Below are 14,755 nucleotides of genomic sequence, written 5' to 3'. Positions count from 1 at the left end.
GCCATATCTAGCGGAGACGTTTAGCGTGATATCTAGTGGAGACGTTTAGCGACGACGGCGACGAGACTACAGCGACGACGAGATTAGTCGACTCCCAGAACCGGCAGCCTCGAGCACCCTGCTCTCGGCCCCTTTTATGTTCCCAGCGTGGCCTGGCCCCGCCCTGGCCACGCCCCCCTTCTCGAACCCGCTAGCAGGTTCCAGGGGCCTCCAGACGGGGTCCTCCGTGACCCTTGCTCAAGTTCCTCCTCTCTGCCAACATCGTGCACACTCTCACTGGCGCGTGCGCTGGCTGTCCGCCAAAGTTGCCGCTGCTGTCCACGAGCCGGCGCTGTTACACTACACTTGTATAGAAAAAATAGTTGCCAAAGATACGGTGCGTGGGGAAAATGTTTTTACAACGGTTTAGAGTATACGTGAAAGAGACTGGGAGGCTCACGCTTTGCTGCCATCTGGCAGCTGAATGGTCGCCGTGGAATGCAAACAATGCGGGGCTTAACGGTGTCGCAAATCTCGAGTATGTTATGGCGGGGCACACGGTGCGTAGAACGGGACTAGGTAACGGTACGTTGACCATGTTATAGCGAAAGTACGTAAAGCGGGAGGGCATTAATCGGGGCGTTGCTGTGCATGCTGCTCTCAAGAAAACCACTACTAGTAAACGGCCGACTGCATCGGTTTTTGCATTTGTGCTGCATGGCTCTCCGATGTGTTCCTGGGTTATTCTGCATCTTGTTCGACATGGTGTCCAACGTTTTACTCCATGTGCTGGGAGCTTCAAGAGCTGAAATTAAATTCCTAAAGAATCTCCCAGCATGTGGAGAGAAACGTCAGACGTGGTGCCGAACAATGCGCGGTCACAACCAACAGAAACAGGGAGAGCGTGTGGACTCCTCTGTTTACACAGCCACTCACAAAATTCCAATAAATTTGATCAAGTACTTATTTGCATTGTTCAGCAAATGTTTACCATTGTCTCTGAATAGCAGGCACACCCATAGAATGCATAGTTGGCATTGAACATGAATTTTGAGCGTGTGAACCATTTGTGTAACAATGTTATCCTATAGGAAGTTGGTTTTATGATAATATAATTCAAAACCATGTTTTTTTTTACAATAGATGTGAAGTTTGCATGGAAAAGACACTTATATTGCTACGATATTACTCACAATTTTAAAACGTTATTTTTTTAAAAAGCCGTTTTGATAGCTTCTGGCAGTGTATGACATTTCCCGTGGCATCACATGGTATAGGTTTATTTATTTCAAAGACGATTAATTTAGATAACTTAACGACGTAAGACTTGGAGCTGCGGCGCAGTGGTTGACCCACTGGCACTTTGAAGACAGCGATCTGAGTTAAATTTCTGACCTGGGCTAACTCCGGTGGCAAGTGCTGTCTGAACCAGTCCTAGGAACCTCTATAACCGACTCACACGGACCCAGCGTGGTGAATTACTGTACGCTCAAATCACCTTCAGGGCCCACCTGTCGTGGGGAGGACCTCATCCAGCAGTATATTTGCAAAAGCACTGTACACGTACCTGAGCCGAGGATAGGTGCGTAGGTTGGGGCGTGTGTTGGTCAATGTGGGGTTTGCGGGGCACTATGTATTTATGTATGGATGTTGAAGTTCTTTTGCACCATACGTAGCCCACCGTGCTAATCGGAGTCGGCTTACAGCGGTAAGGTGACACTATTCATACTAAACTTTGTACGGTATGAGGGCCATGATGATCGCATTGCCCGTGTTGTAACATATTACCATGCTGATGATTGTTTTTCATACATATTTGATTGCATGGCAGTTGTATGATGTAATTATTTTGTCGTTCATTTCATTACTTGTGTAACTGACAGAATGTCTGAGTAGCATTAATTGTAAAGTTGCAATAATTAGAACAGTTTTGGCAGGCTTATAATGCGTAAACTGCAGTGAATGAATGTTTAGAGTAATCTTTAATCGTGCAGGAAGTATAGCAAAGCACAAAACAATGCAATAAAAAATATTACAAGATTATATGATACTGATATCACAATAATCATCATCAAGAAAACGGATATAGTTCCCCGAAAAACGATACAATACAGTACCACATGGTACGATGCAACACCCTACAGTACCATATCTATAAAAATTCGATAGGAACGGCACGGTATCGTATCATGAAAAATGATATCGCGGTAAGCGTGGTATTTAGTGAGCGACGGTGACCCTTAACCCCCTCGCGGAACTTGACAGACACTTGACCAATGGGATCCCGGGCGTGGAGCGCTTCCCCCTCAGCTTCAAGTCGCAGTTTTGCGGGCGGACGTTCCGCCACGTGGTGCTGGGCGTCTACCACAACGGCCGCTTCGGCTCGCTGGGCATGAGCCGGCGGCCCGACCTCATGCACAAGCAGCTCACGTTCCGCTCGCTCTACGACCTCATCGCCGACTTCCAGGTGCGTCTCTCTCCCCCGTGGTGCCTCGTGCCGCTTTGTCCCCGTTCCGTTGGAGTGGCCCGCGCGCGTTGGGGCAGCGCCTCGTCACAAGACGTACGGCGTGGGTTTCGGAGGACCGTCGGCAAAGCCGCGTCGGCAAAGCCGCGTCGGCGGCTCTGTAAGTAGCTCCTCTCGCTCGTCAGCGGCAAGCGTCGGCAAGTCAACCGATCGCTCTGAAGAGCGTCGAAAATGTACGGCGCCTTTCACGCCTTCGCTCCCATTCTACCCAGGTCAACGACACACGTGTTTTGCCGCCTAATCTACGCGTTCCGAACTTCCTTGACGCGGCCGCCGCAGGAGGCGTACCGGGGCTACCTGCACACGGTGACGCGCATCAAGGTGGGCCTGTCGGTGCCGCACGACTCGCAGAGCTTCGAGACCATCGCGTGGGGCCACCTGACGCTCGACACGCTGCGGACGGGCGCCGCCGAGACGCGCAGCCGCTTGGAGCGCCACAGCAGGGACATCCGCTGCAAAGTACGAGGGCAGAGGGCGAAGGCCAGAGGGCGTCTCCTTGCGCCCGTTTTAAACGGAACCCGCTTGGCGCAGTGGAGTTGATTGCGCCGAGTCAACGTTGGGTCGGCCCGCTCGTGGAAGCGTGCCGCTGTACCGACCGGGCTGCGTCCGGGCCACGGCTGTCGTTGGCAGCTCCAAATAAAGCGGTGGAGCGGTGATCGGGGCGCTGAGCTAGGGATCGCACTGCCTCAATTTGATTGCTGCCCACCGTTAACATCGGTGGTGAGAGAAATCTGGAGCGGTCCCCAGGCCTCTCCGTCACCAACCCGCACGAGCCGGCGTGGTTAATTGGTCAGACAATCGTCACGGCGGTAGATTGACAAAAGGCTTCAAATTACAATTACATCGTCGTAACGAGGTGAAACCACTTAACCGCGGTGCTATAACCACTGGAAATATTCACATAATCACTTCGTCTCCTACTCGGCCAGAATGGGAGTAATCAACTCTCTGACCTCATCAAAAATGCCAAGCAGCAATTGTTGAGGCAATCCATTTTCTGTCTGTTCGACGTGTCTGTGTTGCGTGTTTTTTAGTGTCTGTGTCGTGTGTTCTACGTGTGTGTGTCGTGTGTTCCACGTGTGTGTGTCGTGTGTTCTACGTGTGTTCTACGTGTGTGTGTCGTGTGTTCTACGTGTGTGTGTCGTGTGTTCCACGTGTGTGTGTCGTGTGTTCCACGTGTGTGTGTCGTGTGTTCCACGTGTGTGTGTCGTGTGTTCCACGTGTGTGTGTCGTGTGTTCTACGTGTGTGTGTCGTGTGTTCCACGTGTGTGCTCCCCAGCTGCGTAAGAGTCTCTTTGGGGTTCCGTCTCCACCGAGGGATCGTCGCCGGGGCAAGTCGGTGTCCCCGCACCGAGGGTTGAGCAGCGTGCTCGGCAGGCCCGGACGAGACGATGGACTGTGAGTGAACAACAACAACAACCGTCATTCGCCACTAAGTGGCGGTGACGTCACCACGACGCTTGTGCCAGGACATGTGCACCTTGAGGCCACGTGAAGTGTCGAACGCCCGCTGGCAGGAGGTCACGGGGCAGACCCAGGTGCCACGGGTCGACTGAATGAGATGACTGGCTGATGCACCACCTGTGCCCCCTACTGTGCCAACTTGTTGTGCTTTAGCCACCCGGCGCTCCGCTCGTTGTTGTGAGCGTCGTTCCTCCGCCCTCTGTTGTTGTTGGAGGGCGACTGCCTCCAACTGCCCAGCAGCGTCTTTCATGAGCCTCCTCCACAGAGGCCGATCTTGACCGCTGGTACCAGTCATCGGCAAGTCCACTCAGCTCCACGTCCTCCTGTACCACATCACTCCATCTCTTCTGTAGCCCGTTTCGCGCCCGTGTAGCCCCCTCTATCCGGCCGAACAAAAGCTGTTTCGGCATGCGGTGGCTGGGCATGCGGGCTACATGACCCAGCCAACGCAGCCTTGCCTGCCGGAGGAGCTCACCGATGGGACTTTGCCCAGATCTTTCAAGGATTTGTGAGCTCCTCACATAATCCAGCCTGCTTAAACCCAGGATGGATCGTAGGCAGGCCAGCCTAAATGTTTACAATCTACGAAGATGTTCCATTAGGGGGGTCCACGTTTCGAAAGAGTAGAGAAGGGAGGGAATGACCGTGGCTGAGAAGACTTGAAGCTTCGTGCGGAGCGACAGACCAGGTAGCCCACACAGCGTTACGCATCTGATGAGAAGATAATGCCGCTTGGCTGATTCTGACTGAGACCTCTGCTGTCAAACCGGAGCCGGTCATGAGCACACCGCCCAGGTATGGGAAACTCTCCACTCTCTCCACAATTGCCCCATCACCGATTGGGAGTTGTGGGGGTGGAGTGCCCGATGGTACAAAATACCCAGGCAGGTGCTTAGTTTTGATGGGGCTGAAGGCCCCACCTCTTAGTGGCATGCTCCAGTTTCAGCAGCAGCGCCTCCAACTCCTCCTCTGATTGAGCAGCAATTATCAGATCATCGGCATACATAACGTGGTTAACCAATAGGGAGCCATCCCTTGACTGCAATCGGGCATCGATCAGCCTCCCATTGTATCTGTACCAGATGGAAATTCCTCTGGTACAGCCATCAAAGGCTTCACGAACTACGTGGTCGAAAAATATGTTAAATAATGTGGGAGCCAGAGGATATCCCTGTCACACCCCAAGGTGAACAGGGAATGGCTCCCATTGCCAGCCACGTAGTTTTACCCGAGCCCGCTCACCATCATGAAGGTCCTTAATGATCGTGAGCAGAGGGTCAGGGACTCCGAAAGCATGAAGAACAGAGCCCAGGCCTACTGATGGTATCAATAAAGCAGAGATGTAGGTCTTGTTGAAATTCCCTACACCGCTGCTGTAGCAGACAGACAGAAAATATGGCATCTGTGCAGGACCGCCCTTTCCTGAAACCGCAGTGGGGCTCCGCAAGCCTCTCCTCAGCGTGCCTAGCAAGGCGATGTTGAATAATCCTTGCCAGGACCTTTCCCGGCACACTGAGGAGTGAGATGCCCCTATAGTTGTGCGGTCCCCCTTCTTAAAGAGGGGGACCACCAGGGCATCCTTCCAGTCCTGCGGAACCCGACACAGCATCACACTCAGCTTCAAATACAGCATCACATACAGCTTCAGGAAGCTCACTATTCACCGTCCGCTTTCGATCGTTGGCTACGTTTTAAAGGCTTCAGATCCACAACGTATAAGTACTGTTGGGGAAAACATGCTGCTTGTAATTTTAGTGTCTGTCTGATAAGGGGCTTGGAAATCGACTTTCATATTTATTGTTATTTTATAATCATCATCATCAGGTGCTATTTTGTGTTTCCGCACATCTGTTGTGATCTCTCGCCGCTTTCTCCGCTGTAGTTTTTGCTCGATACGATTGTGCCAAGCCTCTGTCTGCTCCGTCTTCCCACCTGATACTAGATCTTCTCTGCTCTTGTCATTGTTATATCCCATTGTGCCAAGTCCTCTGTCTGATGTGTCTTACCATCTGATCCTAGATCTTCCTCTTTTCCATATTCCATCTATCGATTTCCATTGCATCGGTTTTCGTTTTAGCTTGTTTGTGGTATCCGACTTCTTTAGTCGCAGGTAGACATTTAACTCTAGCTTTAGACCTATGAATCACTCAGCTACCACTCTCAATAATCATTACGAAGCAGGTTTTGTGGACAGACAGTCGCTTCCAACCAGAAGGCGGAACATCAGCAGATAGCTTAACACTTGTCTTGAGATGTAAATACCAGCTCAAGAAACTGACACGAGCCACCGTGCTCAGCTGCTACACCTATTTTTACATTTCAATGTGGGGCGATTCGAAATGCAGACGTGAAAAGCCCAAGAGAATGAGGTTAACCTAGAGGCTCTAAGGTCACTACTTAGTATCTTGTTACTGCATTTCTTAAGCTTGCTTTGCACGTTTTAATTGGTTCTGGGACCATGTGCTCTGTGGCTCATATGACGTTACGAGTTTGCGTTGCCTATTAAAGACTATACCATACCATCCGGAGTTATTTTCATAACTAAATTAACAATCTAATGTAGAAGTGGCTGAGTGGTCCGAGCACTGAGCCAGCACCGCTGAGATACCAAGTTCACATCCAGGCGGCTGCCCTGAATTAAACTGAAATCTCAAGTATCGTTATTTGAAGGCCTCAGCCTGTTTACCAATGACTGCACCAAAAATATGATGTTCAATTCGTGTTTTCACTTGGTGCGGTGGTGGCAACACCACAGTTGCGTTATGCATCCAGCGACCCGATTTCAATTCCCCTGCCTCAGCGAGCAGCTAAACGTCAGAGGTGGATGGCATCTCAACTGATCCTAGGCTTTACCTCACCGCACCGACTGGTGCGGTGAGGTATGGTCAAACGACCTTCATAACCATCATGGTGTGGGGTGGCCTCCATCCAGCAGTGGATGGACACCAGCTCTGAATTATTGTTATTTACTTATTTTGAATTACTCTACCCAGCTCAGAGAGTCATCCTCCAGCGCCGTTCTCTGACACAGCATGATGCACTGCTTACTGCAAGAGTTCTGAATGAAAATCTATTCATCTTGTGACCTGATGCAAATCGCTAATTTGGAATATAATTGGCATACAAAGAAGAAAAGGAATTAATGAAACAGAAATTATATTTAATTTTGAGTCACATCATTTAATGCTTCTGCATCTTAAATAAATAACTTTCTTAGTGGATGTGTTTTTGTAATTATATTTCACATCATGATTACTAAAATACAACTTAATTCTTAATAAACATAATTTGCAGAAACATTATTTATGTTTGACGAATGCACAGGAAATTCTGGAATCAATTGACTCAACTGGAGAGCCAATTAATTATTAATTCTTCATGATTACTTGAATGCTCTCGAAGTCAAATGAATATTGTTAATCTTTGGCTTGTCATAATGAGGCACAGATTCTGCTCTCTCGAGTTGAGTTTTAACAAAGCATGCTTTTTTTTTCTCTCTTTTCTCCTGTTTACTCTCTTGCACAACAATCTCAGCGGCTGTGCACATCGAGCAGCTGACTGCAGCGCAGCTGTCTTGCTCGTCTAGCTGCGGCTAAAAGTCGCCTGTCGACGACAAGCAACCCCTCAATTCCTTTTTAATTCTCGGAGGTTTCACATGGCAGAGGAATAACGTGCAGGGACCAAGTTTGTCTCTGCTTTCCTGCCACGCAGACTGCTCACACACTCACTGCCCTCACCCCCTGATCCTTCTCTCAGGCTTGCCTGTGGGAATCCCTGATGAGAAAGAGCTTAGACATCTGCGGAAGCACGCTCTGCAGTAGGCTCGCACACCACAGGGGTTTGGCAGAGCTGTCGACAGATGAATTGTTATTTCATAATTTTAAACGTTGCAATGCATGACAACTGCATTCCAGAAATATGCATGGGAAAACAAACATGTTAGAGTCTAAGCAATCTCATCCAAATAGCGCAGTATTTAAACAAAATAAATCGTGGCAGGCACGTGGATACTGTGACGCTTTCAAACACACAGGATTTAATGAGCGATGACGTCACACGGAGAGTGATTTGTGACGTGGGTGACGTAAAGTCGCAGGCAGTGACGTCCTGGGGAGGCGAGCGCGTGACGTCACTGCCGTGGCCTATAAGGCTTGCACCATTGTCGCTGGGGGTTGTTTATTTAGTGGAGACTTTTTGGTAACCCGAAAATACATTTGCTTGGGTTTTACGTCGTGTACGTCCCTGATAGCAGCACGCAACTTCATACAGAAATTGTATCCATGTTGGGTAATCTTCATGAGAGTTATTGTGAGCCCATGCGTTTTTTTACGGTTAAACGGAGAGTCCGAATGCGTTGGCGCTTTTGATTTTAGTTGTAAAGCATTAAAAACAAACAGCTGTTTCATGGAGAGTTTGGTCACTTTCATAGGAATGTGGAATTTCCACCACCAATCTCTGGGCCACCATCTCACACTCACTTCAGCAGGAAGTCACTTTTATATAATTTTACTTGTTAAAAAATGCACAGTCTCACACGTACGAATTTGGAATAAAAGGTCCATCCGTGTCCATCATTCTGTGACAGGTGCACGCCCGGAGGGAGGAAGTCTGCAATGCCGGTCACCCTCACCGAGAGCGGCTACCAGATCCGAGTGTGACCCAGCGAGGCGGCGATGATGCGCAGCGGGAGCTTGGAGGCCGCCTCTCCCATCGTCGCAGAAGCCTTCCGGCTGCGAGCTCGCACCAAGGACGCTACTTGACGCGACGGATATCGAGCCCTGATCGATGCGCGTCTCCGTTTTCTTCTTTCAACGTCTTTACCTGGGATTCCCTTCACTGCGCGGAAGCTGTGTTTGCAGGAGCGAGGGGCGGCACAGGCTGGCTCGCGCGTGGACACCGGTTTCTTTGGGGACGTGTCGCCAGCGATAGCTCCGCGGGGAGGGGGATTTTAAGGCAGACAGCAGAAGTTAGATTGTGGTATTGTATGCTCGGCTAGGGATAATCAAAACTAGATGGGTTTTTTTTCTTCCCAATTTACTATAATGTGTTTTTAAATAGATAAAAGTGGTTTATTTGAATCCATCTCTCATGAGAATGAATTTGAACCAAAAAGGGACATGGTCCCACGTGCATGCTGTTTTGATACGAAGTGCGATTTGATACTTTAAAAGTACTGAGGTACGGAAGCAATCTAAACTTTGTAATCCCCATGTAGATGTAACAAGGCAACTTTTTACTTCCTTAGAATAGTTGTTTTCAATAGCTTATTCTTATCTGCATTAGATGTGGGAAAATTACGATTGCGTACAGTAGGGTCCATGATTCAGACAATCTTACGGGCACTGAAAGGAGTTATAGGAAATAAAACTTGTTGGCTCTTGGATGAGAAAATGTACTGAACTCTAAATGAGGATCATAGGCAGGCCTCCCCACTAAACAACGGCCTGTGTTGAAGGAAATGCTATGAGTGATGCCACCAGGCTTGTATACTCTGATAATCATTATTATAAAAGCAGCATTAAAATTACAGCCATTGGTAAACCACTGGTGGATTAACCCCCCGTCCCCTCCCTTGCACCACGTTGGTCACGGTTTCATGTCGTTATTTTGTTTTGACCATTCAAAGTGTGCGTCGCGATGGGGAGGAATGGCTTCTGACATCACTCGTGAATGATTGGCCGTGAATGGGAGCCGCGACACGGCGAGCTGGGTTTACAGCAGGCTGCCCACTGACAGCCGCCGCCGCTCCGGCCCGCGGCAGCGCTACAGATTCGCAGACTTTTCACTCCCCAGGCTTGCCCAGCCCGAGCACTGTGTGCCCCCTTGTCCTACCCGGCATCGTGAACTCCCTCTCCGTCGAGGAGGCGCTCACGTGGACTGAGATGGGAACTCAGGACACGTGCTTGGGCGGTGTGGGCAGCTGACCTCACAAACAGTGCCGCTGCCTGTTGTAGCAATTATTGTTTTTAGACTGCTGTATAAGGTTTGCAACTCCCATGTATTGAATATGAGGAACAGCTGACCACTTGTTTTTTTTCCATAGACTTAATTTATTTTATTCTTGGAGGAATGCCATACAACCACTTTTGCTTTGCAGGGATTAGGGCTGCGGCTGTAGAGCATTAGTAAGAATAGTTCAGGCCAGGATTTGGTATTTCGCTGTGCAAAATCTCTTGGCCAAATGGCAAACAGAAATCTCTCATTTAAGTAACATCGATACCTAGACATTGGTTCTCAGGGACACGCTTTGAATTAAATTGGACGGGTTTTTTTAATAGAGAGAAGAATGAAAGGGCCACTGGCTAAATGTAAAATCCATGCAAGCACATTGTCAAGGAGCTTGGGTGTGTGTGTGTGAGCGTACATTAATCATTACATTCTTAAATGGGCGCGATTCCATGGATAATGGAATCCAACTTATCACTGAAAACACATGGCAAAAAAAGTTACAAACACTAAAGAAACAAATAGCACAATATATTCTGTTGCGTTTAAGTTTACTTTTTAATATAGTTTTAAGTGTAGAATCCCACAAGAGTGTCAATTTGCTCATTAAAATCATGAAGACTGACACACTTTTTTATATATAGCAGGGGCGGTTTTACACAGTTATTACATTTCATTTAAAATAAATACAGCAGAGCTTGTGGATCTGTTTCAAATACTGCCTCATACCTAGACATAACCACCAGCCGTGCTTTAACATTATGGCCTTAATCAGACGGTTACATTATCAAGCATACTTATTAAAGATACATTTCTGTCCACTGCCGTGACTGAGAGATTGAGGTGGCAGTGTTGTTACCTGTGATACATCCATCATGAGGCGGGGCCGCACAGGGCAATGCTGCGCAAGGCTGCGTTTGCGAGCGAATGGTAACACGTCCGAGTCGGGGTGTCCCGCAGTGTTTGGAGGAGGCAGGCGTGTTATGAAGATAAAAGTGCAGCCCCGAAATTGCTTGTCCACTCCACTGCTAGCAGAAGAGCCTCCACTCGAGGGAGATCCAGAGAGCACCTCTATTGAACCTTGTCTATTTCCAGACGTCTTCGAACAAGTGGAAGTATCCACACTCCACCCCACCACATGTGACCAGCGGACCGACTCATTAGAATTAGCATCCAGCGATCACAACACGGGGTTATAAAAGGTAGCGGATACATTCACTTTTTGTTGGTGGGTGAGGGATGTTATGGAGAGACACCACCTGTTGTGGCTCTGTTACAAGCCGCAGCTGTCCCTGGAGTATGAAGGCACAAAGCATGAATGAAGGCGGGTAGTTCCCATATTTAGACAACCACTGGTATGTGTCCTGGAGGATCGGTTGCACTCGACCGTAGTAGTTTGCATCTCGTACTATATGTGAATATTTACACAGCAAACGGGGGAAGATGGCGTTCCATTTTGATGAAGGAATGATAAGGTTTAAGAGAACACACCGTAGACTTTCCTGGACCTCGTACAATGACCGAGTGTGCAGCTTTAACAATAAATCCCATTGTAAATGACATGTTTCAGACAACAGCGAAAGACAATATTTTATTTTTTTCAACACTCCATGGCGAGAACATTTGCCTTCTGTCACGGCTGTGATGAGCGGATTGATTTTTCGTTCTGGTAGAAGGGCAATTTATTTCAATACTTGGCAGAAAAAAGCAACACGATTATAATTATCAATATTTAATGCTGAATTGGCTATTTACCGCAGCACAAATCAATCCCCTTTCCTCAACACGCGAATAACGTCCAAGGAGTAGACACGACTCAACTTCCTCTTGTCCGAGGCGTCTGCTTGACGCAGTGTAGCTGCAGACTGTTTTTATTTCAGTTGCGTGGCTATTTCTCGAATTTCTATTCGGCATGCCAATAAGAAATCGTTTGGGTTACGTCACTTTTCCATCGTCGAAACTCATTGGCGTTGGATAATTTTCAAACGAGTGTCACGTTATCCAGGCTGCTCGTAAGCCCCTGGACCTTGGATTGAAGAGTGGTTTTGGCATATTAACAATGTTTCCTATTCACTCCCAATTTGATAAAGTCTCAAATTGTGTTTTATTACAAAGGTCCGTGAACACCTCGTCCTGGTGAATGAACCACCCCCTACCGCTCCCCCTCCCAATGGGTTTTCCGCAGAGACGCTGCAGGGATGACCGTCTTCAGAACGATTCCGTCTCAGTATTTCACGCAAACTGTTGCCAACTCGTGGTGATGTCCTGTGCAGTCACATTTTGTTTTCCACCTTTACACTTGATTGTAATTGCTTTTTAAACCAAGCTAAGCAATAACATCGTCACATTTGGGTGTCTTACACCTGCTACCCAAAACGTGCATAAGCTTTATAACAATAACCATATTTTGCACTATAAGTGATCGCTCATCCTCTCTTATTTGCAGCAGAGGCCAACAGTGATATTAGTAAACTTAGATTGTGTTTGTAGTGATGCTTATGTATAAATGTCGTTGCAGATTTAGACTTTGAATGACACTTAATTGGTTTTATTGTTTTCATAATTGTTATGGACAAACCGTAGTAAGGGTACGTCTCAGATTTGCAGTGGTATTTTGAAAATTGCACAGCAGCTAACATCTGCTCTTGACATTTCTCTTCTGAAATACTGTAAAATGTGTTCTTGTTTAGGGCAGGGTAACCTGCAGCCTGTTGACGCCAAGCATCTTTGCTGCACTAATCGGGTACTAGAGGGGGGGACGTTTTGGATTTGCCAACACCGTTTCTAGCATTTCTGAGCGCCCAGTTAATTTGTGCAGCCCTAGTGACTGGGAGCGTGTGGCCAAAAAAAAGTATTCGAAAATTATTGTTGGGCCCTCAGTAAGGAGAAGGCTCCCCTCCCCCCCCGTTTTAAGGTCGTGCGACGCATGAACAATGTTCGACATTTACAGGCTCAGCTGAGCAGATCTGTTGACGAGGAGACCGATGCTGAAATCAAAATATTTTAATACTGACACGTGGATCACTTCATGAGCATATAGCCTGGGATTTGTCCAAGTGTAGTATTGTTTTAGCTAGCGTTTGCTTAGCCATTAGCTTCATATCTTTACAAAGCAGCATGTTGTTGGCCATTTCATATTGTTTGCTATTTTTACATATTGTACACTTTTTTTCACGTACGTCTTCTACAGTTGGATGCTGTATATTTAATGTTTCAATAATACATTCAATAATAAAGCCACATCTTACGCGGGAATAAGTCCACATTATTAAACTCCACTGGGGTGAGAACACGTAACGTGCGTATGGCCTCGACAACTTGAGTACCAGTACAATTACAATACACATACAACAGCAGATTAGTATCTCGCAGGAAGCACACTTTATTGGAAGATTGAAACCTTTCGGCCTCTTGAGGAACTACTTTAGACGATGAGATATCGCGATGTGCAGGGTCCTTCTGAGTCTCGCCACTCAGTGGAGGCTTTCCTGGACGATCTAAATGGCACAAACTCATGTCGCTACAAAATGTTTTATTTTAAAGTTAACGATTTTGTCTTGCATTCAACGAAAGCACATACTAATTCGTTATAACATTACGTAAACGGCATCAATGTGATATTTATTAAATCCGACTGTGAATATCAATGTCTATTTTCAAGATGCCCCACCCACATGCTTCCCGCAAACTGTCATTGCCGTGTTTGGGTGACAGTGGTTTATTCAACTCCATAAATCATGAACGGTTTGGACATTTGTAGCCAAAACATGCGAGGAAATCTTTGCTTGAATAACTTGGTTTTGGAAGTGCAAGCCGACGGCTTACAATTCAGAATGGTTGTAACAACAAACTTGAGATGCACCGTACACCAAGGGTGGATCGCTCTTGTCTTATGGAACTTTTTGCGGTGTTACACGGTCTTGCTTTAGCAATGTTGGATAATAGTGTTAAAGCTATTTTAGTCCAAGGGTGCTAAAATAAGGACATGAGATTATTACTCGGGATGACCTATACCATCGTGTAACTTAGAACAAAGCGTCTAGTCGAAATAAACATTGTGTATTGTTCTGTTACAATTACATTTTACAAAACCAGCTCCCTGCCATCACGTGGCCTGTGACTACGCATTATCCTGATTTTAGTACTCGATACTTATTTATCAATTTCTGCCCTTATTTTACAGATTCTTCACGTGACGTTGCCCGATGCCTGCCGTCCCTTTTTAAGCGGCGCAGTTTTAATTCATGGCAATTCAGCCGCGTGATATCGTCACATTGGTGGCCAAGTTGTACAGGGAAATATTCCACATCTTAAGACAAAAATAGAATTTGTAAAAGTGGGGCACCTGACTAACCTGTCAAGTTCAGGACAGGCGTCATTTACGTGAAGATTAACCCATAAGGACAAGATAATTCATTTTAATTTAACCCCTGTTCAAAATGGCAGACTGGAGTGAATTTGGATTAATAAAACTACGAATGGTTATTTGGTTTCCATTTTTGTAATAAAAGATATGTAATATACATTTGAAAATTATTTACAAGTTCATGTGATCTCTTTGGGGAGACTGAAGAAGGGAATTCATGGATTTCAGATGACAAAAGTTAATTGTGTGCTGGTTTGTATCATGCATGACTTGTCAAATCTACAACTTTTACGTGTGAATCAATAAACGATGAAAATAATACGATATACCACTGTGTTTTTCTCCCATATAGCCATCTATCTTCAACGTATGTATGACTCAAAGGATAGATAGCTACTTGATATCCACGTGCATTACATGAAGCTCAAGGCAGTTTGAGAGCGAAGCGTTGCCGTGTTATTGTTGAATTCTGTCAC

The 14,755-nt window shown here is 46.9% G+C and overlaps 1 protein-coding gene across 1 annotated transcript in view; it reads left to right on the top strand.

Annotated features, from left to right (window-relative positions):
• VASH2 (vasohibin 2) overlaps positions 1–14,598 on the top strand; it is a 48,920-nt gene extending 34,322 nt beyond the window's left edge. Inside the window, exons 5-8 of the mRNA XM_032963062.2 lie at positions 2,245–2,446; positions 2,783–2,962; positions 3,783–3,901; positions 8,553–14,598. Coding sequence (XP_032818953.1) covers positions 2,245–2,446; positions 2,783–2,962; positions 3,783–3,901; positions 8,553–8,625 — 574 coding nt within the window. The 3' untranslated portion in view covers positions 8,626–14,598. The remainder of the gene's footprint in view (positions 1–2,244; positions 2,447–2,782; positions 2,963–3,782; positions 3,902–8,552) is intronic.
• Positions 14,599–14,755: the final 157 nt, after the last annotated feature.

This window comes from Petromyzon marinus, chromosome 29 (assembly GCF_048934315.1).
Source record: "Petromyzon marinus isolate PM22_M1 ecotype Great Lakes invasive population chromosome 29, UKy_Petmar_22M1.pri1.0, whole genome shotgun sequence".
NCBI lineage: Eukaryota > Metazoa > Chordata > Hyperoartia > Petromyzontiformes > Petromyzontidae > Petromyzon > Petromyzon marinus.
The sequence above is the reverse complement of the archived record's forward strand: the minus strand, read 5'-3'. Positions and strand labels throughout refer to the sequence as shown.